The 25,594-nt window shown below is 46.4% G+C and overlaps 1 protein-coding gene across 2 annotated transcripts in view; it reads right to left on the bottom strand.

Annotated features, from left to right (window-relative positions):
- The window catches only part of LOC146797100 (ras-related protein Rab-7a-like), a 221,712-nt gene that overhangs the window by 79,386 nt on the left and 116,732 nt on the right, over positions 1-25,594 (bottom strand). For both annotated transcript variants that reach the window (XM_085629738.1, XM_085629739.1), the window contains exon 2: positions 14,907-14,965. In XM_085629738.1, the coding sequence (XP_085485864.1) occupies positions 14,907-14,953 (47 nt within the window). In that variant the 5' untranslated portion in view covers positions 14,954-14,965. The remainder of the gene's footprint in view (positions 1-14,906; positions 14,966-25,594) is intronic.

Below are 25,594 nucleotides of genomic sequence, written 5' to 3'. Positions count from 1 at the left end.
ATGTCGGGGTAGGTATACTCTCCCATGAGTAACATGTCTTTAATTTCTCGGTGAAAACCCGCTGGGTCTTTGTCATGACTGGGTACTACTTTCTTCATTTCCAACAATTCTATTTTCGATATAGGCGTATATACAAATACACGTTTAAACTCATTGTCCTCGCCTTTTATTGGGTGTACTTCTCGTAAGGGATTCTGTCTATCCAGGTGATACGTCGTTCTTTCCTTGACAGGCAATGAGACATGCTCTGAGCATACAAAAAGAATATACTGCTTTCTAGATACTAGAATTTCTTTAATTAATTTGGTACCTGGACCTCTCCATTTCTTCATAAGCAATTCAGTCAATATGTCAGGTAAGGGACCAGGGTCCGAATGCTGACTCTGATATAGTATAATGAGTTGTTGAATCATATAAATCCCAGCTAACCTCTGCTCATCTGGGGTTAGATTCAAAAATGTGCGTACTACTGTCTCATCACTATATTTTCCGGGACTGTCCACCCAGTGGACAGCTGCCCTTGCTAAATCTTGTTCATCCATAGAATCGAGAAAATGATAACCCCTTCGTTCTCGGAGTAGTTTGTCGGCGGTTTGGAACGAATGTTCGTTAGACCTTATATTAATTATAGGTATTTGAAAATTCCTGTTATTATCTGGACATATCGGATGTATTGAGTCAGTATGATATCTAGTCTGATTCCTATTACAAGATCTTCCTTTACCTACATAGGCTATGGTGTCCGACTGTCCTGTGGGCAGTCCTGACCCTTCTTCCTCGTTTTGTTCGAACTCGTCTACCTCTAATCGCTCTTCGTGTAGGCGTTCTATTTCTTTACGGATCTTTCGGCACATGGCTATTATACAGTTTTGTTTATCATGTCTCCCTTCCGATATATTCTGGCTCCATCTTGTAAGAATTTTCATTGCTTCCGGGTCTACCCCCGGTCGGTCTTGATTTCTGATCACACAGTTTATGAGGAAACGTAACAGTTCCCCCTGTATCTCTACTTTCTGGTATTCCATAGCTCTGTTAATACATCCTGGATCTCGCCCTGTTTGAACAAAATGGTATATTTTATCTAGATGCGTAGTCATTCCTGGTAGCTTCGCTAAATACCCTGCGGCTCGTCTGATACGTAATGATGCCAGGATCATTTCGTCCTCTTTGCCGAGCACCGGGTCATATCTACAATCTATAAGAAGTTCCTTAAGCGTACGATCACTTACGAATTTGGGTGTACGTGAATGCGCTGACTCTTGAAAAATAAGTTTATTTATTCTAGGTGGCGTAGAAAAAATATTGGTAGCACCTCCCGTGGCCCCGTCTGGGGCGTCGGGTGTGAAAGGATTCGTCGAACGTGACACAGCAACTATAGGTGTGGACTCAGCTATAGAAGTACTTGTAGGAACAGATGCAGAAACAGATGTGCTTGCCGGAACTTGTGACTCGATTTGTTGCTGCAGGGATACGGGTGCTGGATCTTGGTGTTGGACCTCCCTGGTATGCGGTCTACGTGGGGCGGAATTAGCATACTCGGGTGCTGCGTCATCTAAATATGAGGAAAGAAAAACATCTTCTGCGGTTCTAGGATGCCCCTTAGGATGTACCTTGATTGGGAATAATGGGGTTGGCAAGTCTTTTAGTATTTCTGGAGTAGCCTTAGGTAATCCTTCGGCCAGAAGGGGATACATACCATTCATAAGGGCATTTCTTTGTCTGTCTACTTGTTCTGATTTTACTCGGATACCTTCCTCAATTAATAGATTCTCTCGAACTTTATTGGAATTCTCTTTACTCTTCTCTTCCTGTCTACGTGCTTTTTCTGTTCGTCTATGTGATTCTTTACGCCATAATTCAACGGCGTCTTTCTGTGACTGTCTGACTTTTCTTTTCCATAACTCTTCCTCGACTTTCATGATGCACTCTGCATCCCAGGTCCCCGCTGTGGGCCACCTCTGACTTTCTGGTAATCCCTTGGTATAGTCTACCCATAAATCAAGAAATAATATAGCGTCTAAGCCATGTTTGTGATACATAAAGTGCCCTGGAGTGTCCCTAGGAGGAATAGGGACGGCTTCTTCGAGAACCCCTTTTCTGGTAGTGATCTGTCTTAATTTCGAAAAGAGCGGCATATTGAGAACTGACCTTATACTTGATTTTGACCTGATACTTGAATTTGAACAGACTTAATACAATAAACACGATAATGAACAGTCATTCATACCACGATATACAGAACATACTTAAACACTTTAAACATTTAACATTAAACCTTTAACTGAAACAACAATGATGATCGTCTGCATAACTAATCACCAAGCTTAATTCTCGACAATAACTAGACAATAACTAGATACTTCGGAATACTTCGGAATACTTGATATACTGCTAAACAGTACAGATACACTGCTAAAACAGTGCAGACCGGATTTGTGTACCCAAACCCGTCTTGACCGGCACAACCTATGTGCACGTCAGAAATGCCTCCCCAGCAATGGTACTCACCGGGTAGCTTCGGAAACGGAAGGCCTCAGTAACTTGAACTTGAACCGGACCGGACTCGACTCGACTCGACTCGTCGGACACTGGGCTTGACTTCGGACTGGTGGGTCTCTGTATACCTCGGATCTTGCTCTCTCAGCTAGGCTCTGGTCGGGATACTTCGCACTTCTCACCGCCTCGTCTGGGTGTTGATCGCAGTCTCAGTCGCCCCCGCTTGACCAGAGGGAGATACAGGAAATCCTGCTGGTACGCGTTATTGTCCGTCCAGCTGTGGCAGGAGACCGGGCCTGCAACGCACCGCCGGCGCGTGAGATGAGAAAGTGTCCCTGTTCGGGCGCCATCATGTGGTAAATAAAAATTCCTTTACCGGGACTGAATTTGATACAGGAACATAGTAAAATAGCTCAGTAAAATGAGAGGCAGAATCCGTGGTATTAGAGGTTCGGAATGGGCTTTATTCCAGTAATCGATTATAATCGGATGCTTCAAGTTCCATCACCACGGGGGTTCAGGAAGTGAAGTACATACTTTATTGACAAGAAGTAACTTTTATAGTCCATACATTATAATGAAGTGAATACAGTAGGCGTAACAATTGATAAGGAAATTGACGTTTGGGCCGCGTAACCGAAAATGGGTGTAATAATGAGTAAAAAGGAACATAATTGGTTGTGATGTCATGTATAGGTGGATCTATAAGATAATACTTGGCATGGATGCGCGCGCAGCAGTATGACGTGTAATTGACGTGTAACTAGGGGGTGACGGGGATTTGCCATTTAGCTCTATATGTGGAGACGAGAAGTCTGGGGGGTCAAGTCAACCTAATCCCAAATCATATCTAACATCCTATGTTTAAAGAACTATGTTATCCACAAAAAGAAGGACTCTCGGACAGAATCTATTCTATACTGACTGTGCGTGCGTGTACAAGCGTCTAAGTGTCTACACTGAATGCGAGGGGGTAGGAATATTCCATGGTAACAGGGCTATGAATTACTTGCATGAGGACAGAGAAGATGGGCCTTTTTGCTTGGTAACTGGAGGGATGTTTACTTAAACTACTAGGCAGGAATGCATCGGCTGAGGGGGAAGCAGATAATTCGAAGGTGAAATACAGTTCTTGGCAGAGAATAGGCTGATGTCAGGCTTCGTGAGCCGCGCAGAGAATGAGACAAAGTTCATGGTCACAGATGCAGGCTCGGACTGGAGCTTTCAGAGGCAGAAGGCAAGAGGAGTTTTGATGACAGAATCAGGGCCTACTTGCCTGGACTGTAAAGTGGCATAAGTGAACCATATAAAGCCGGTGGCCTTTCATATTTAAGAATGGAATATCCGGCCTATTCATGGCGGATCTGGCAGAGGACATGTTGACGGTGGGCATACATGTATTTGCGTCTTCATAACTGGAACTGGAGGGAACATACATGTACTTGTGACATGCACATAGAACCGTTGGGGTCCAAGATAGGGGACATAACTGACCAGAGAAATCCACATTTCCACATACCGCCGGAGGAAGCATACACTCACGGGCTCCAATGAGGGGTGTACCGCCGTAGGAAGCGTACACTCACGGGCTACAATGAGGGGTGTACCGCCGGAACCATACACTCACAGGCTCCAATGAGGGGTGTGCCGCCGGAGGAAGAGTACACTCATGGGCTCCAATGAGGGGTATACTGCCGGAGGAAGCATACACTCACAGGCTCCAATGAGGGGGTGTACCGCCAGAGGAAGCATACACTCACAGGCTCCAATGACGGGTTTATAGCCGGAGGAAGCGTACACTCACAGGTTCTAATGAGGGTTGGGCCGCCAGAGGAAGTGTTCACTCACGGGCTCCAATGAGGGGTGTACCGCCAAAGGAAGCGTACACTCACAGGCTCAAAGAGGGGTGTACCGCCGAGGGAACCATACACTCACGGGCTCAATGAGGGGTGTACTGCCGGAGGAAGCGTACACTCACGGGCTCAATGAAGGGTATACTGCTGAAGGAAGAATACACTCACGGGCTCCAATGAGGGGTGTACCGCCGGAACCATACACTCACGGGCTCCAACGAGGGGTGTACAGCCGGGGGAACCATACACTCACGGGCTCCAATGAGGGGTGTACCGCCGGAGAAAACGTACACTCATGGGCTCCAATGAGGGGTGTACCGCCGGAGGAGCCATACACTCACAGGCTCAATGAGGGGTGTACCACCGGAGGAAGCATACACTCACGGGCTCCATCGAAGGGTGTACCGCTGGAGGAAGCATACACTCACGGGCTCCAATGAGTGGTGTACCGCAGGAGGAAGTGTACACTCACATGCTCAATGAAGGGTGTACCGCTGGAGGAAGCATACACTCATGGGCTCCAATGAGAGGTGTACCGCCGGAGGAAGGATACACTCATGGGCTCTGATGAAGGGTGTACCGCCGGAGGAAGCGTACACTCACGGGCTCCAATGAGGGGTGTACTGCAGGAGGAAGTGTACACTCACGGGCTCCAATGAGGGGTGTACCGCCGAAGGAAGTGTACACTCACGGGCTCCAATGAGGGGTGTACCGCCGGAGGAAACGTACACTCACAGGATCCAATGAGGCGTATGCCGCAAGAGGAAGCATAAACTCACAGGCTCCAATGAGGGGTGTACCGCCGGAGGAAGCATACACTCACAGGATCCAATGAGGCGTATGCCGCAAGAGGAAGCGTACACTCACGGGCTCCAATGAGGGGTGCACCGCCGGGGGAAGCATACACTCACAGGCTTCAATGAGGGGTGTACCGCCGGTGGAAGCATACACTCACAGGCTCCAATGAGGGGTGTACCACCGGAGGAAGCATACACTCACAGGCTCCAATGAGGGGTGTATAGCCGGAGGAAGCGTACCCTCACAGGTTTTAATAAGGGGTGTGCCGCCGGAGGAAGCGTACACCCACGGGCTCCAATGAGGGGTGTACCGCCGAAGGAAGCGTACACTCACGTGCTCAATGAGGGGTGTACCGCCGAGGGAACCATACACTCACGGGCTCAATGAGGGGTGTACCGCCGGAGAAAGCGTACACTCACAGGATCCAATGAGGCGTATGCCGCAAGAGGAAGCGTACACTCACAGGCTCCAATGAGGGGTGTACCGCCGGGGGAAGCATACACTCACAGGCTTCAATGAGGGGTGTACCGCCGGTGGAAGCATACACTCACAGGCTCCAATGAGGGGTGTACCACCGGAGGAAGCATACACTCACAGGCTCCAATGAGGGGTGTATAGCCGGAGGAAGCGTACCCTCACAGGTTTTAATAAGGGGTGTGCCGCCGGAGGAAGCGTACACCCACAGGCTCCAATAAGGGGTCTGCCTCCGGAGGAAGCGTACACTCACGGGCTCCAATGAGGGGTGTACCGCCAGTGGAAGCATACACTCACGGGCTCCAATGAGGGGTGTACCGCCGGAGGAAGCGTACACTCATGGGCTCCACTGAGGGGTGTACTGCCAGAGGAAGCATACACTCACGGGTTCCAATGAGGGGTGTACCGCCAGAGGAAACGTACACTCACGGGCTCCAATGAGGGGTGTGCCGCCGGAGGAAGCGTACACTCACGGGCACCAATGAGGGGTGTACTGCCGGAGGAAGCATACACTCACGGGCTCAATGAAGGGTGTACCGCTGGAGGAAGCAAACACTCACTGGCTACAATGAGGGGTGTACCGCCGGAACCATACACTCACGGGCTACAATGAGGGGTGTACCGCCGGAACCATACACTCACAGGCTCCAATGAGGGGTGTACTCTCAGAGGAAGCGTACACTCACTGGTTCCAATGAGGGGTGTACCGCCAGAGGAAACGTACACTCACGGGCTCCAATGAGGGGTGTGCCGCCGGAGGAAGCGTACACTCACGGGCACCAATGAGGGGTGTACTGCCGGAGGAAGCATACACTCACAGGCTCCAATGAGGGGTGTACCGCCGGAGGAAGCATACACTCACGGGCTCCAATGAGGGGGTGTACCGCCGGAGGAAGCATACACTCACAGGCTCCAATGAGGGGTGTATAGCCGGAGGAAGCGTACACTCACAGGTTCTGAGGGGTGTGCCGCCAGAGGAAGTGTACACTCACGGGCTCCAATGAGGGGTGTACTGCAGGAGGAAGTGTACACTCACAGGCTCCAATGAGGGGTGTACCGCCGAAGGAAGTGTACACTCACGGGCTCCAATGAGGGGTGTACCGCCGGAGGAAACGTACACTCACGGGATCCAATGAGGGGTGTGCCGCAAGAGGAAGCGTACACTCACGGGCTCCAATGAGGGGTGCACCGCCGGGGGAAGCATACACACACAAGCTCCAATGAGGGGTGTACCGCCGGTGGAAGCATACACTCACAGGCTCCAATGAGTAGTGTACCGCCGGAGGAAGCATACACTCACGGGCTCCAATGAGGGGTGTATAGCCGGAGGAAGCGTACCCTCACAGGTTTTAATAAGGGGTGTGCCGCCGGAGGAAGCGTACACTCACGGGCTCCAATGAGGGGTGTACCGCCGAGGGAACCATACACTCATGGGCTCAATGAGGGGTGTACCGCCGGAGGAAGCGTACACTCATGGGCTCAATGAAGGGTGTACCGCTGGAGGAAGCAAACACTCACGGGCTACAATGAGGGGTGTACCGCCGGAACCATACACTCACAGGCTCCAATGAGGGGTGTACTCTCAGAGGAAGCGTACACTCACGGGCTCAATACTACAGGCTGTAGGCCAGAAGGGATGAACCCAAATGCATTTAGGGGTAGAGGACTGAAGTGCTCCTTTGGAGGAGGGTCAGTCTTGTTTTCATTCGGTTCACTTCCTCCCATTGGGGCTCTGTGGTCTGCTCAACAGCTCACAACAATGCACAGATTCACAACTCTTGGGTCTGCATGTACTGGCCCCCCTCTGCACACATGACTGCAAGCCGCTCCAAATGGTGCCAGAATTGTTGATTCTGAGGCTGTGTTTACTGACCCTGGATATATGCTGTCAGAGCGCATGATTTGAAACATAGTTTGATGTTTCCTGGCACAGGACTTATAAAAGCTGTTTCTATTCAGGGTACAGTGCAACAAATTCTACTTCTGTTGTGGCAACAAAACCTGTTTCTCCTTGCGGCCGGTGTAGTGAGCCCTAAACTTTTTGTAAGCCTGGAAACTCCCCAGAAATGTTTCTAATTCATGAAATTTTAAAATAAATATTTGGAAAATGTATTTCACTGTGTGACTCAGCAGCTGCACGCATACCCTCGGGGTTCTCTTAAAATTATTTTCAGGGTGTTTAGTGCCCTACTCAAATCTTGATGGGTCTCGGGAACAAGGGGCTGTTGTGCAGTTCCTTGTGTTGAGTTTTAACCAGTTGGAAATTAAGTGTGAAACAGCAAGAACATGTGAAGCATAGCATAAGGGGAGATCCTGTGCTCACGCCACTAGTCCAGGTCACCGTGCGCTCCTGTGCTGGGTGCGGTCCACCCTAACACTAAAGCGCAGTCGGACACAGGGCTGAATGCGCAAAGTGCAGCCCAGAAAGGTCTTTCTGGAGGAAGTGCTTCTCCTGTTGCTTCGGCTGGAGTGGCTCATAGGAGCTGCTGCTTTCTGGTTCGTATTATGATAGTGAGTGTGCTTGTCTGGTAAATCACAGATTGGGTAAAAAGGTGCACAGAGGCCAACCACAATCCACATACTCACAGATGGCTCTCACGCGCACTGACTAGCACCTTCACACACACGTGCATTCTCACACATACACAATCACACACACATACACTTTAAAGGGCCCTCATTTGGAACTGTCCACTCCTCACAATCCAACCAAACTAAGTCACACTGTAAGGCCAAAGGTCGTAACACCCGACACTCATGCAGAGACCCCTCCGTTGGAAAAGCCCAAAATCTGCTCATGAGGTCTACATCCAGCTATTTGCTAGAGCGCAAGAGTCCAAGGAACTGATGAACCAGCGCTAGAGAAAAACTATGGAACCCAAGGAAAGTATGGAGGCAGTGGGACATCCTAGGGGTGAACTTGAGTTACACTCTGCCCCTCCCACAACACCATCTACATCTGTTAAGAAGTTACTGTAGGTTTTAGCTTCAGGAAATACACAAAATAGTAGCACAAGTAAGGACCTAGAACGTGACAACTGGAAAGAGATCCTTTCAAATGTGTCCCAGAACATAAGCTGCTGTTACAAACGATCAAACAAAACAGGATTGATGTCAGTGGCAAGAGATTATGAGCTTTGCCATGTGACAAGTATAACAAGCATTTTCAGTGCAATAGGTCTTGTATTACTGAAAGTTTGAGCTATTGACGTTGTTAATAATAATGCAACGCCAATAGCTGAAACTTTTAGTAATGCGAGACCTATTGCATTGGAAATGCTTGTTTTTCTATTTATTTACTTGTAAAACAATCGCGATTCCCGCACTTTAGCCTAAGATGTTTAAAGCCAAAGCGCGGGTGCTGCGATTGTAAAAAAAGTAAAGAAATAGAAATAAAGCAATGCGGCTGTAGATATTTTTTTCTATTTATTTACTTTTGAAGCAATTGTGGCACCTGTGCTTTAGCTTAAGATGTTTTTTAATAAAAGTAAAGAAATAGAAAAATAGGCGCGCAGCTGAGTTCGGCGAGCCGCAAAAAAACAAAAGAAAGGCTCAGCCGCCATTATTGCAGCTGAGGTGTGCTGCGCTGGTTAAAAAACACAAAAAACGTTGGGGGAAGAGTGTGTCCTGGCTGCAACAGCAGGGAGGAGAAAGTCATTTAAGAAAATAGTGCTCACAGGCTGTAACAAAAACATCTAGAGTAACAATACATGTAACAGGGGCAGTTTTCATGGGAGGTTACAACAGGAGAAAAGGAAGGACTACTAAGCCTATTGACAAATCAAAAGCCACCATTTACAAAGGACAGTAACAACTGAAAAGATGGGTGGAAAATGGGCTGAGCTTAAAGTCCATACATGATTACAGCATGTCTCGAAGAGACAGTGCAAGCGCTGCCTAGGCGAGACCTGAAAAGAGCAGAGAATTGCCTTTTTTGAAATCTTTCATAATTATACCCAGTAAATGTAGGCAGGCAGAGGGCATGTGAGCCTGAACATTGCAATACATTTTGGTTTTCTTCATCAGAGTTAGTCACAGAAAGGCTTTTTAAAAATAAAGGCGATATTCAAAGCCAGGCACACTAGTGTTCCCATGGTCCGGTCTCTAAAGTCCTCTGAATTTTTCTAGCATGCACATGCACACTAACCATGTTGTGAGGAACATGTTCACTGAACAAAGGCCTTTTAAATTACTGCGTTCAGTCCCTAATGCTGTAAGTGTAAAAACGTTGAGTTATTTCTAAAATTAGCCCAAAATATTTGCTGCAGAGTAATCATTTATACGTGGAAGTCAGCGTTTTTTACTGGGATTCTCCAAGTGGGCCCACCCACTCTGGGAAAGGCGCCTTGCAGGCTCTGATTGAAGGAGAAATAATGATTTATAAGTTAAATGACAATTTACATCTTTTTGATTGTATATAGAGTCCTTTTCTAAATTTAAGGTGATTCAGATTGTATAATATGCATTCGCTATTGAAGGGCTCACACTTCATTTTTATATATTGTAGATAGGATACTTTTTGTTGCATGCCACATTTTCATTCCGTTATATTGATTTATCATCTACGCGTGTAATCAAGGTGCTTCTGATTTTTTTCTTTCTTTCTCTTTTGTTATTATTCCTTCTGGTTAATGTCAGTGTTTATATTTAAATATAGTTTAATTGGTACTTTTTATGTTTATATGAAGATATCTACTTGTTGATCAGTGCATGTTTAAGTATGAAAACAGAAAAAAAATGCAATACAAAAAGAAAGAGAAACTATTATGTTATTGTATTTCTAACTAGTGCCGGGTCAGTGAAGTGTCAGCTCAGAACATCCTGCACCCTGACGCAGCCTTACACAGGCATGTACATATACCGTGCAGAGAAGCTGATAGAGGGGGCTACTTCATGTATAGATGACTTGGGGTTCTCAGCACCCGAGCTGTCCGTTATGTTCCTGGTATGACTCATGGTTGTGTTCAAATCGTTTATAAAGAGCGGTGCATAGCAGGTTACGTACCGTTACATGGCATGTCTCATTATCATATACAAATCTTTTGGCTAGAGCAGTGCACAGCAAGAGGTTACATGTGCTTAATTTGAGCCAGTGGTTTCCAGTGCTCAGCACCAGCACTTAATTGTCAACACTGGCACTTAATACAGTTTGCCAAATGGGGGAAGGGCGCTGTTTGTCTAATTTAAAGATGAGCACAATAACAGTTGTTTATTAAGTCAATATACATAAAAAATGACTGTTACCTGCCGCCCAACACATTTGTGTAGCTTTGGAAGCCTGGAATAGTCTGGATTGTCACACTTGTAGGAGTGTGATGGTTAGTAGTTGTGTTGTTACTATCACTGGTGTAGGAGAGTAGCATCTGCTTCATATGGGTACCCCCACTTTTTGGTGCTGTTTCACTGTTTTTCGACCTTAGTCTGGCTGTGACCCTGCTAATCAGGACCCCAGCCTAGCTGCTTCCTCTCTAAAATGGTTTCCATGTACATTAGGTACATATCTAATTGGATTCTGGAGTGCCTTATAAGCCCCTAGTATATGGTATACTATGTACCTAGGGCTTAGGTACCTCAGAGGCCTACCAGGGGCAGCAGCATATATTATGCCACCCCAGGGAAGCACTCCAAAATGGCACCGCAGCTCTGCTACTGCAGCCTGGGTAAGGGTGTGCTTGCACCCCTTACTGTAGTATAGGCTACCTATATCACTACCCTATACAGACACATATAAACCTATAAGCCACTCCTATGGCAGGCCTTGACAATCCTGAAGGAAGAGTGCTTGGTTTTATGTGAGTGGGTGCCCAAGCATGAGCTGAGCCCCTCTGCAACTTTCAGAAATACTTACTTATGGCTGTTCTGTGATACAGCCATACCATATACTCTTAAGTGCATTATAACCTCGCGGTAAATGCTAACTTTGGGATGACTGCATCAAAACATGTCGTGTTTGGAGTCAAACGCTTTGGAATACTACCCCCCCCCCCCCCCCCCCGCCAGTTCTTGCGGCTGGGGTAGCATTCCACCCTTCTACACCAGGGAGAGACATGTTCACACTGGCTAAACCCGGTAGGACTTTCCTGAGCCCTGGCATCACAAAATGGATGCCTCTGCCACAGACATGGGTCTGGCCTCCTGCTGCTGACCCAAACTCCAGCAGAGGAGGCCTGGACAATAGGTTTCCTGTCGAAGGGAGGTGTGACCACCTCCCCAGACAGGCTGATGTGTATTGGGGCTGGGCGGGAGCACTCTCTGGTGCTTTGAAGTCCTGCACTGGGGGCACGGTTGCTGTCCCTGTGCATAGCCCAGTTCAAACCGGTTGCAGGAGCTACCTGCCCCTGCTCTGGTGCGAAACTGGACAAAGGAAATGGGTGTAACCACCCCTCTTTCCAGGCCCACCCATAGGTGGGGCCTAAGAGTTAGTCCATCCCCTAAACTTACTATAAGTATAGGAATCCAGTCCCTAGGACTTTAGATTACCCTGGATGAAACTCTGTAACGTACATCCTGGACCTTCGACGTTCTATCCTGACTAGAAGACTGAAGAGATCTCCCTTGGGGTCAAGGAGTGACTCCCCTGCTTGGCAGGCACCAAAGAAGCAACTGACCGGTCTGCATTGCTGAAGCTCCCGCCGGACGCCGAAGTCTTTGCATCACCAGAGGTGGATTTCCAGACTTCCGAGGCTACCCTGAGTCCACAGCAAACTTGAGGCCCGTGGCTATCGTGGGTGACATGGAACCTTGACCCCTGGACACGTGAACTTTTGCAGCAACAGTATCTTTCTGGTCCTCCTCGAAGTTGTGCTTTGGGCTCCGAGTAGCCCCAGCCTTGAGCACCTCCTGCACCGAAGATTGTTGGCCTCCACTCCACGAGTGATCCATGGGCCAGCTCCAAGTGCGACCGCTCGAGGCTCCTTCGCGATCACTAGCCCGTTGGCTAGCAGGTCCCCACGAAGGCAACTCCTTTTCTGATTGGGCGTTCCTGGTTGCTCCAGACGTGCTCTGACTTACCCTTGCTGGGTGAGTCCCTCAGACCTTGCTGGTCTGCACCGCAGTCCTTTCTCTAAATTCCAGTGACTTGCTGTTGCCAAGGCTTGTTGGGTCCATTCTGGTCGCCGACACCGCAGCACTCGACAGACTTCATGGGACAGCTCGAATCCGGCTCGTGGACTTCGTCGACGCTTCCTGGAACTCGTGGCTGAAGAGTCAAGACACCCATCAACTCACCTGAAGCACCCGACATCTGTGGGCATTGGTCCACTGCCCTAGGTCACTGGCAAGTGACCCAGACTCTGTCCGCTCTGCTTTCAGGTTCCTTACATCCTAGATCCAGGCTTGGATCTCTCCGGACACTTCTCCTCTTCACGGCAGCAGCAGTTCTTTGCAGGCTCCCATTGAAATCGACGACGCGACCCGACACCAAAAGACACCTATGCACACGGCTTCCCTGGGTGAGGTAACTCGAGTTCTCCGGTGCTCACGTGGGTGCTAGCCCTAGAACTTCTTAAGTCCAAAAGGGTTTGGTCCTGACTCGATTAGAAGGGTCCCTAATCTTTAAATTTCCAACCGCGGCATTGCCCATAGAAGATAACGGGAACCCGCGGTTGTGTTTACACACTGCATACAGCACCCGTGGGTCCCCTGTGTCACTACCTTGGGTAGTTCCTTGGGGTCCTAGCGATTCTAGAGGCTATAGGCCTAGTGTCTATTCCAGTCGTGGTTCTTATACCACTTTTTCGGTATATGGTTTGGTATGCCCCTAGGCCCCAAACGTGTATTTGTGCTATTACTGATAATTGCTGACTTGTAAACTAAGTACTTCGAACTCCAGTCTCATAAAGAGACCAGAGGGGTGTGTTTTATACTAAATACATATATTTTAAATATATACCTGGTGTGGTTGTCTTTTCATTTGGTCATTCAAGAGATTATAGACTGGTAAAACAAGCTGCTTTACACTCCTTCAAGACTTAGCCTGAAGGCTGCTCTCCATAGCTACCACTAGGATAGCTTTCAATAAAGGTTGTCTTTAACCTATCACCATAAGGGGTTGTTTGGACTGATACAAGGTGCCCACTAGAACTAGTGCACAGCATATATCGGGCCACCTTCTCACAACTGGCAGCACAGCAGGGGCAATGTGTAGTGCAAGCTGCAGTAGCCTCATGACAAGAGCCCTGGCACTTATTTCTTACAAACTAAGCACTGAATGTTTTCACTGGTTAGGACTTCTGGTTGTTTGCAAATCTTTTGGCCAGAGTGGAAAACAGATGGAGGTCACATACTCTCATAGGGTACAACGTGGCTACCCCACGGCATAATAGGACAGGAGTGATGGGGCGACAGCTGCTGATTCCAACGGGTGCGCATCCCAAATGCCCACTTATGCCCCCGCTACGTGCGTCAAAATGTGAGCCTCCGTGTTCCCCTGTTCCCCAGACTGTGCGTCTCTTTAAGAGTATCAGATGAAGTTCTCGACTGTGAGCACTCACGTCCCAAAACTGTGCATACACAATGAAACATAAGTAAAAAACATGGTAATTTACAACGCCAATGGCTCTAGCTTTCCCAAGTGCGAGACTGATTGCATTGCAAATGCTTGTCTGTACAGTCATTCCTCATCTTAACTATTTCTCTACTCTACCTCTCTTCTTCCTTGTTATATTTTCATTTTAAAACTATATTTTCACCTGGAATTGGCCTAGGGGTTACTTGTACCGCTGGCTAGAGGGGACCTACCTGGCAGTTAGGGCTGGACTGTTCGTACTGGATCAGGCCTAAGACTTATTTGCATACTTGCATAGTGGGAAACATTACCTGGAATGCACCACAGATGATCACCAGCGCTGAGGTTAATTCAAGCACGCCTCAAGTCGCTTATTTCCTTTTTTCTAAGTGACGTGCACTAGGTGCGACAGAATGCCTAGAGGTGGGTCCTGTTCTCACTTTGCCAATGAACTCAAGCTGCACCTCACGGATGAGGCCCAAACAGACAGAAATGGTTTGGGGTGGGTTGAGTTCCCATCAGCAGAGGCCCTGGCCTGGTAGGCCAGGCTGGACAGACTGTTCCTTTAGGAGTAAGGCCAAGGCTGTCTTACAAGTGGCTGGTCTCCATCTACATTGGTATGAAGGTCACAATAACGATGGATTGGAATGTGGCTCCAAGTGAATACTGATGACTGATTATTTCAAGCATTGCATGCATAATTTCCTGCCTTCCCAGAAAGGATATCCGTAGGGGCAGCTAGAGCGGCCAGCTCCCCAGAGCCCCCCTCTCAGGCTCACCCAGAGTTCCCGATGAGGATGACCTTCAGATGGGACCTCCCCGTCATGTCAAGATGAACCTGCAACAGAAGACAATAAAGAAGAGCCTGAGACATTAAGGAAAAGAACCAGCAAATATAAGGGCATCGAGTATTAAAGACAGACACCAGTGGAAAGAAAAGAGCTTGTGAAATTGAAACAAAATACTTGGGGAACGAGAAGAGCAGACATCAAAGAGATAGTGAAGAGAAAGGCTCAGCTAGTGGAAGAAGAAGACCTAACAGATAAAAAAAGACCTAGGAAAAGCCAACATGGCATCGAAGAAATACAAACAAAAAGGGACTTTAGGCATCAAAGACCTTGAGTAAGAGGATTTGTCACACTGAAGACAAAGACCAGAGGAAAGTGAAGGAGAAAAGAAACATCTCAGGAAAGAGAAGCACCTGAAACAACCAAGAGAAGAGTGGGAGAAAGAGAAGCAGTTGTGACATAGAAGACAAAGACCTGTGGAAAGAGAATGACTTGCAGCATTGGAGGAAAAGATCTGGATATAGAGAAGAGCTTGTGACATCAGAAAGACCTGTAGAAAGGGTAAGGAATGAGACATTGATGATAAAGACAAAGGGAGAACAAGGATTTGCAATGCAGTAGGTCTCGCATTTACGCGAGTTTAAGCTATTGGCATTGTAAATGACAATGCCTTTTATTTATGCTGTAAAAATGAAAACAAAAATAAAAGGCATTGTCATTTGCAATGTCAATAGCTCAAACTCGCGTAAATGCGAGACCTATTACATTGCAAATGCTTGTTTTAAGTTGTGACACTTTTTTTTTAACATTTGAAGCACTAATAGCCATATTATACTAAATTAACAAGCATACACAATTATTAAAAGACACAGTAAAACAAACCCTAGATTTATCGCACACAGTAAATCTTTGACCACAACATTAGTAACACAGCACCAGATGCAGCTAACCTCTGCAAAGGGTTTGTAGACAAACGGACAGAAGAGGGATAAAACCCACGCCCCCACTCAACTTCTAAAGAGAACACAAGGAATGTTTACGGTGGAACAAAAGGATCTTATGAAACTTGTGCTTATCTCGAGGAAGCGCATTCCTCAAAGGTTCTGTGAAAACTAGCAGAAACCCAAGAATACGCCCCCAGTAACAACACAGGTTGTTTATGGGCTGTTACCAGAGCTATTATAAACATTAAACCAGGAGAAATTAGAAGTTGACCCCCAACGACTGTTTAAACCTATGCACAAAAATAAAAAAATATGAGACGCACACTGATTTGCAACAGGCACAATAACCTACAAAGTTACATGCAGATTTAATGACTAAAAAGAAACAATGCGATTAAGGTGGTGCAACCTTTTTAGCCCCTGGCACAGAGTAATGTCGGAGAATAAAATGTGAACTAGGTCAAAGTTTCCCTGAGCAGCAGACAATCACAGTTGCACGGATACTGATTTCACACCTATATGTGAAGTAATGGTGATTTCACACCTATATCTGCAGTGCACACTTATATGTGTAGTGATAGTGTTTTTATACCAATATCTGCAGTGATGGTTATTTCACATCTGTATGTGCAGTGATAGTGATGTCACACATACAGCTGAAGTAATGGTGACCACAGTTATTTCGCAGTGATACTGATCCCACACCTATATCTGCAGCGATGGTGATCTTACACATATATCTACAGTAATAGTGATTTCTCAACTTTAGTGTACAGTTATGTAAGTGAGAGAATGGAAAAGTGAAAATATTGTGGCCCAATTTACTAGACCACTGATAATAAGTGCCATAGTAGTAATAGCAAATCCTTTTTAATGGTGAAAATGTTGAAATTATTTGAAACTCGACTGGTTAAATGTCCTTTATAAAAGCTAATAAATAGTGTTAAAAAAGCCATCCAGTGTCTGAGGTTCTAATTTAGTTTTCCCTCCATAATGCAGTGGATTGTATATAACTGTAGAACTGTAATTTTTTGCTGCGCAAACCCATAGTTCACCCTACTCCTGTGTGTTTAGGGCCCAAAAGGGAGTATGCATTGTACTGATCAAAATGGCTTTAAATCCTACTGAGAGATAAAACAAACCCCACAGTACAGCGGACATCAGGAAGCATTTGTAAGATAGCTCAGTGAATTGAGCAGATACTGCAGAAAACGGTGCGCAATGTTAACGTTTCAACTTTATCTCCACAATAAGCGGTGTGTCGGACTTAATACTGTGAAGGATGATTAACTCTCAGAAGCCTGATTATTTGACATGCCATTTTCATGGTGGTGTAAAACGCTGGGCCCCAAAAGCAGGCAGATTGCCCAGAGGTTATATGAATTTGTAAACGTGTCGCTTTAATAAAAAATGTTGGAGAGAACACTGAACCTACATACCATGTAGAACAAAATGGGGCCCTGATTAAATATATATATATTTTTTTAATAATAAAACGTAAAAGTGCATTTAAAAAAACACAGTATTAACATTCATTTGCCAACTAATATTTACGGGTTACTACTGTCCTGGTACTGGAAGCCTTCACTTAAAGTAAATGCGACCCAGGCTCCAATTGCACTTCACCCGTGATTAGGCTTGAAGCATGTTAAGACCGTTCCCTTCACATGAGATTAGTTGTTGAGTAAGCAAAGTGAACTGCATAGATACCCGATCAATAGTTACGGGATAGTAAAGTTTTGGTACTGAAATCCTTCCATTATTGTTGAGAATTGCCATAGCCGAAATAAGCCATAAAAACGAAAGTAAAGCATACGCATTTTAAACCTGCATGGTTCCCGTGCGATGTGTTGTTTAGTAACAAAACAAACAGCATTTATAGCCTATAAATATTAACGGGGTACCAAAGTGAAACAAGTATTGAAAATGCAATAGGCCTCGCCTTTTATTAAGTTAAAGACATTTGCTTTGCTATATAATACCATTAGCAAAGCAAATGGCTTTAACTTAATAAAAGACTAGGCCTATTGCATTTTCAATGCTTGTTCTTTTTGAATGTGGTTACATATTTTAGTAATTTTATAAATTATTCAATCAGTTTGTGCACAGGATTGGATGGCTAAAGGGTCTTGGTAGGTAAGGTGCATGTATAGCTTGAGACATGATTTATACAATTACTGAAGATGATTTATTGAGTGGGTGAAGATCTTTTTCTGGGCTGTGGTGTTCTGTGGTGCTTTTGACTTCTTGAGGATCTCACAGGCGGAAAATTTTCCAGACTCCAATCCCGCTTTGGAAGCCTATGCTTCTAACAAAACAATAAACTTATGATTTTTGTTTAGTCCCACGCTTGAATCGGTAGCAAAAAGGAGAAAATACTTGTTTGTGTCCTACTCAGAAAATTAAAAGCGCATCAATTTTAAAAATTGTAAAGTTGAGAGGTGAAAGGTAAGTGTGTGGTTGGACAGAGATAGTCCGAAGCACGCCAAACTGAGCCAAAAAAAAGTGACTGACTGCGCCCAACTTAACTTGTCGCTCAGACGGACTGCTCTAGTATTTAATGTCTCTGTTGCAAAGATTGGTTCTGTAATTGTGCATTTACATTGCGAAATCACTGGAAAGCCGAAGTATCTAATGCATTCCTTACATCGTGCTCAACTGGACAGTGAAAAGCGCTTCACAAACTTAAGAAACCGAAACTTGCCAAAATAGAGAAAATAAACGGTCCCATTTAAGAACAAGTTACCAATGATTTATTTTCCCTAAGGCCACGTGTCTATGTTTGCATAAAGTGCAACCCCGAATTCTTCTTATGACTTTACACATGGTGACAAGACTGGTTTGAAATTCAACAGCGCACGAATGCGAGACTGCAAGGGAGCGACTATGCAGCAAGTGTCAGTGAAAGAGCCAGCGCGTGTATGGGAAGTAATGAATGTGGGCAATCCGCTGAAAGATGGCTGGGATGAGACCTAGCAGAACTGGTCAAAGAGTTACAGACTTTAAAATTCAGAGAACACAGCGAGTAAATGCAACAACTTAGAACACGGCTTCTGTTCTGAATTGCATAAAATGATTGTGGTTTTACTTATGCATTTATTTTACATTTCTACCAATCTTAAATGGATGGTGCCAAAAAATTACGGATTCATGCACAGAATGCCTGGCCTGTGAAGCTAGTCTAATGACTGCTTTTGCCTCGGCCATTGACTTGTAAAGGACACAATCCTGTTCCTAAGAGGCAGTCTGCTGTATAAAAGTTCTAAACGGATTACAAGTTACCAGTTTATGCAGAGATTTAGCTGCATCCTCTTTCAGGTCCTGCAACACATTCACGAGGCAGTTTCACATCCTGCATTGAGGAGCATGTGAGCAGCATTTCAAATAAGACAAGCCCGGCTTCTAAAGTGGCCCGGACGCGAGCGAGCGCCCGCCGCGCGAAAGTGAAAGCAAATTTGTGACGCAGCGGCGCGTGGCGCGCGCGATTGGCGTGGGAGCGCATTCCAGGCGGGGGAGCGGAACCTTTGAAGTATGATGCCGAGGGCGCCAGTGGGCTGAAGCGCTTCCCCAAACGGATTGCATGGTGGCACGATGCACGTGATTGTGCGCGTGCTCGCCATGCAATCCACTTTTGGGAGCACTTTGAAATACCCCTCTTACTAGAGTCTCGCATAGCGATTGCGTAAGCTAGGCGAGACCTAAAAACAATGCCTCCCGTGTAATTGAAAAGTGGCACTGGGAAGAAATTGCCTACAAACAGGATTATAATAAAAGCGTTCTAACAGTGCAAGAGTAAATAAAAGGGTATTTAAAACTCACGCGTAATGAGAGCCGCAGCAGTTAAATAAGTATTAAGAATGCAGCTGTAGCCACGTTACTCGTAATTTTTGGTGTTAACCAAAATGGACATAATAAAAATAGTCTTATAATTTTGTTAATAAGTACGTAGTTTGTACGCTAACTCATGTAGTTAAATCAGTGGCCTTTGCTTTGTTGAAAGTAAGGGAGCCTATAAGTCTGCACTAGTGTTAGAATTCTCCATACCCCCCCCCCCACAGTTGTGAAAGGAAACCAAAATGAGTGAATTGTTAGGCTCGTAGTTGTAAAGATCCAAATCTTTTCTTCAGCAGCATGTGTGAAATGCAGATAGGTAACTTGAGAGAAACGAACAGCAGGATGGCTAATTTGTGAAACATCCATGTTTCTGGCGTAGTGTCTGCAGCGTGCAAATCGGTAACTTTAGAAAACAAGCCACCGCAGCATGATGGCATATATGTGTCTAAACTTTATTTACCATGCATAGGCAAGATGGCGAATGCCTATCTTGAAGCAAGCAATACATTTAAATAACACATGCAAAAGTGGATTAAAGTAAAATGCGAGGTGCAGTAACAAATTGAAACTATCAAGCACTCCAAAAAAAGACAAGCAGGAAGTGGGATAAGGGAGGGGGTGGAAAATGGTGTGCACTTTCGCGGCCGCTTTGATGTTCTCAGTGGCCGTGCGGCTCACTGAGAACATCAAAGCGGCCGCGAAAGTGATCAGGCAGGCTGCCAAATGGTGCGCGCGCCCGGCGCACAAGCACTGTATTTGGAGGCCTGAGAAGCACTAGTTTGCACTTCCAAATCCCCTATTTACTAAAGCTCTCGCCAGAGCAGCGCTAAAGCGCTGGCTCAGGCGAGACCTAGAAAATGTCTAGAGGAACGGAAGGGAATGATCCAGATAAAAAAGGGAATTTCAAGAAAGAGACCAAAGAGAAGGACTAGTGAAATCGAAGAAAATTATTGCGTGGGAAACAGAAAAAGCTTTAGTATCACAGGTGAAGCCATGAGCAACAGCTAAAAGAATAATGTATAGAAAGGACGTGAAAGAACTGAAGAGACAGACCTTGGGAAAAAGAACTGGTTACATTGGAGGGAGAGACCTAGGGTAATAAGTGAACTGGTGGACCGAAGACAAGGACCTGGGGAAAGACAATTAGCAACAGTCAAAGGAAAGAGAAGTAGTTGTCACATTGAAAAGAAAGACCAAGGGAGAGACACTGAATAGACAGCAAGCTCTCATACCATGTACTCAATCCCCTTTGTTATTATTAGAGGCCAGGAGTAGACAAAAGAAGGAAGTAATCTTCACAGTCACCCTTGAGAATTCATGTAATAAACAATAAACCACAATGAAAAATGGTGTTACCCATTGTAAAACCTCCGCTCCCGGTCACCACTAAAATATATATATATATATATATATATATATATATATATATATATATATATATACACACATTTTTATTGAGATTAATTTTTCATTTGGGTCAAATGGCTTCTTCTACATGACTAAAGACTAATCTTGAGCTCTTGAGGGCCTGCAGCAAAATCTACTTGTCGGGTCCCTGTTGAACTGCACCTCTGGCCTCTGATGAACCTCCTGTCCATCAGCTACAGCAACCTATAAAGTTGTGGAAGTGGAGTGAATAGTAAAGATCTACCATCGATGGTAACTCTTACACCTGCCATCTCCATCACAAGCTCATCTCTGCCTCTGCAGAGTCGCGGGCTCTGCTGGAATATCTGTCACGAGCGACAGCGCCTCATGTCGGATTGTTTTCTGCTGAGCTTCCTGCCTCCCGACTGTTTTACATATCCTCAGCCTTTTAAAGTTATCACACCATTACCCTTGTGGTATGGGGCATCTCATGCCAACCAGGCACACGGATGCCTCCGCCCGCGAGTCTCCTGCATTGTTTAATTGCTGTTCCACGACCGATGCCGGAACAATGGGTTTTCCACACATAAGCTATTCAGGGCACAACTCTGTATGTATTTTCCTTCCTCTTAAGAGAGAAAAAGGTGACACACCTGTAGTACTGAGAGGTGAAATGTTATACGACCACACTTTGTCAACAAAATCGTGAACATCCCGGCAAGATGACAGAGCTCCTTGAATACCCTCCTTTGCCAGTCTGTTTGCCCTATCGACTAATCCATTAGAAGATGGACAATATAAAGCAACTTTGAAGTGTCTCATGTTATTGCTTGCCAGGAATGTGCACATTTTGTGAGACACAAAATGTGTGCCGTTATCAGTAACAATAATGGAGGGTGATCCTTCAATCGCGAAAACCCTTTACACAAACATGATTGCATTATCCGTACTAGGTGCGTCACAAAACATATGATACAGCCATTTTGAATTGATGGTGTAAGCAGACACCCGAGAAGAATGCCTTCCAAGTTTAATGATCATGTTTTAGGTTGAAGAAAACAAATTTAACCCATGGGTCATTTTATTGTTATGCTTTGCATTTCTTCGTTTTGGTTATTTGCGTTTTTCACATTGTGAAGGAGGGAGAGGTTGTGGTATGGGGCATCTCGTGCAAACCCGGTGCATAGATGCCTCGAGCCTCCTGCGTTGTTCAATTGCCGTTCCACGACCGATGCTGGAACGATGGGTGCGGGAACTCTGGAAACGTTAATTCAGTTTCCAGAGGTCTTCGCAGGAATCGGGAGCCTTGGTCGTGGGTGTCCGCATATTTCACAATAAAGCTTCCACTTGAAACTTACAAGCGTCTCCGAAGACTCCTCATTTAACAACACTCTCAGTGGTCAACTTGGTCCATGTCGTGACAGTCACTTTCAGCCAGGCCTGGCGGTTTCTGCCAACAGGGACCAAGGATGCTTAGCACTTCCGGTTCAATAATGTCTATGCCTACGAGCTGTCCTGCTCATGTTATAATGTAAACTGACTACGCTCTCAAACAGCACAAGCGCCACTGACACGTTGAGTCCTTGCAGAGAAGCAAACAAAAGATTGGGCGTGAAGTTAACTTAATGTTATGCTAAGCGGGTTTATATATAGCGCGTGGCGACCCGAAGGCTTCCCAGCGCCAAGGAGTCTCACGCACATTTAGTTGCAGTTTTTGCATCCTTTTTAAAAGTTCAAATTTGGTTCTGCACTTTCTAGCTGGTACAATCAGTATGTTTCGTGTGTCTCTCGGTATGCGATTTAGGCTCCAGAGAACAATCGTTAAGTTTATACTGGATCTGTAAAATAAATATCTTCCTCTGTAAAGAACAAACAGATTAAAGCAAAGTGCATGCAACCCAGAAACAACACATGCTCTGCCAAGGTAAACACTTACAATCCTTTAAAGCTGCCAGGTGGCCCCTGTATTTTATCACCTTCATTCAGCCACGCAGGCGGTGTATGCACCAGAACATGCGTTTGAGAGATTTAGGTTCGTTTTACTCCTGTATGTGTTGCTTCCCAAATCCAAGCTCGGAAAGAACCCCTGGTTAATAAGATCTGATTTACCAAAGGTGGCGCGCGAGACATGGAGAACGAGCGGGATTTGGTCAAACGCAGCTCTATTTGGACATCACACTGAAAAAATATTTTTGTTTGTTCTAGAACAAACAAATTCTGTGTTTAAAGCAAGACAGTTTTTCAGCAAAATAAATAAAATATAATGAAACTTGAGGAGACATGTAATCAGATTTTTTAAATCAGGAGTAAAGGGGTGTCATGGAGACACACAAACAATCTAACCCGAAACCCACAACTAATTTACAGATGTTTCAGAGGCACCGTGATGCCACTGCACTACAAGAATTCACTTACAAAAGATAGAATTATAGAATTATTAACCAAACTTTAAGAATTGCATACAGGACAGAAATTCAGAAACAAACCATCTGTAATGTTGGGCCCTAGGCCCTCATGCTGCGTAGAAGGACTGACACGGACACATAGTTGGGGTAGTGGGTAATGGCCACGAGCACGTGCGCTCGCCCTTTTTATTATCCTCGTCACCTGACCCAGTGACGTAGGTGGTGGGTGGGTGTATAGTGTATTACACACACATTGGAACACTAGAACGTGTCCACGCTAGGACACTACATCCCTCCCAATTTTTAATGACGAAAACCAAAGTCAAAGTTCAACCTGTGGGAGAAAGAAAACCCATACATATGTAAGACAGTGACCAAAACTTCCGCAGAGTCTCTTACGCCTCCGCTGCTTGGGGTCCCAGACGATGTTCTTCCTGTCGCGGAGACCGCCAGTTCACTGTGGCACCAGTCATGGGTGCTCGATGGATCCAGTCTGTTGACGACTCTGCCTTGAAGTTGTACTCACAGTCTTTTCTTCACTTTACTTCCCTGGCGACAAACGCAGTTGAAGTTCTTGTGGTTCACCGCTAGCTGTTGCCGTTCATCTTTCCGTCCTGTCCTCTTCTTCATCTGTGGCGTGTATTCTGTTTTGGCAAAAGACGGATTGGTTGCAAGACACCCCTCTCACCATGATGCCCCTCTCGCAGGTGTTCCCCTGCCACGGGATATCCCTGAGGCCCTCTCCATCAGATCTGTCCTGGGTTGAGTGTCCTGTATCGTGTTACTCCCATGCCGATAAGTGCGGGTGCCGAGGAGACGACAAGTCTCACCTCAGATTCCGCAGTCAGACCTGGAGGGTAGCTGTTGGCTCCTGTCTTTTCGCGCGATGTCTTCACCCTCCTGGGACCTTTGCTGAAGGGCGGCTGATGACCATCTCTCGTCGCGGGGATGCTCTCTCTCACTGGCATCCCTGAGGCCTTTGCCCCTGAGTCACCACGGCTGGCGTCGTCCAGTGACCGTGTGACCCCAAAGGTGGATGTTCCGAACGGTCCGGCCGGCTCACCCCTGCAGATCCCAGGTGTGCTGAAAGCACCGCCAAGCAGATGGTCTTCTCTCCGTGCCACGGGTGTTCTCAGGACTTGCTCTCCATGTTCTGGCACTTGTCGCCTTCCTTATCTTCGAGGTGTGAGTAGTCTTGCCACACTCCTCTCTCTTTCCTCGGTTCTAATCTCCGTGAGGGTGTCGAGTCACTCTGACTGCTTCTCCTTCTTCTTGCAGTGGCAACCGTGCCACTCAGATCTCTTTCTTTCCCCTTTTCCTTTTAGTGGCAGACGTGCCACTCTGATGTCATCTTCCTTCTTTTCTTGTAGTGGCAAACGTGCCACTCCGATATCTTCTTCCCTTCGCTTCACGACCTACTCTGGACCGTTTCTGTTCTCCACTTGGTCTGGCCAGGCTTCTCCGTGCAGCGCGCACACTCTGCACGTGTTCCCCCTGGTCTTGTCCTCGTCCGAGGGCACTCTCTCCATCTTCCTCAGCATTCCGAGTTAGGGTCGTGACCTTCTCTTCGTCTTCTCCTTTTCACCAGTTACTTTGGTTGTTGAAGTTCGTGGGGCCATACTCTTGGTCCTCTTCGTTCTTCTTGAGCTTCTTGGACCACTTGACGGTCCGCGCTGCCGATCACTGGCAGGATACTTTCGGTCTTCCGTCAGACCTTTGTTTCGTAGATTCACTGACCCGTGCGTCGGTCACCTCCTTGTGCAACCCCTGGCGGGTTGGCTTTGTGGTGCGACCATTTGGCTGGTCATATATTCACTGACCCGTGCGGTCACCTCCTTGTGCAACCCCTGGCAGGTTGGCTTTGTGGTGCGACCATGTGGCTGGTCGGCTTGGCCTTTATGGTGCGACCATTTGGCTGGTCGGCTTCACAAGGTGCGCAACGTCGTGTGACTACCTGTGTTTGCTGAATTGTCGAGCGCTGGTGCATGCTTCTCTTCGTACCGTCGCGGTACATCTTCAGTGTCGCGTTGCTCCTTGCGCCGTGTGGTTTCTTGTTGTGATGGCTTCTTGGCGCCACTGGGTGTGCCTCTGCATCCTTTCCCGTCAGTGTCGGATACTTGCTGCGCCC

This window comes from Triturus cristatus, chromosome 10 (genome assembly GCF_964204655.1).
Source record: "Triturus cristatus chromosome 10, aTriCri1.1, whole genome shotgun sequence".
Lineage (NCBI taxonomy): Eukaryota > Metazoa > Chordata > Amphibia > Caudata > Salamandridae > Triturus > Triturus cristatus.
Note: the sequence above shows the minus strand (reverse complement) of the source record. Positions and strands in the feature narration are given on the sequence as shown.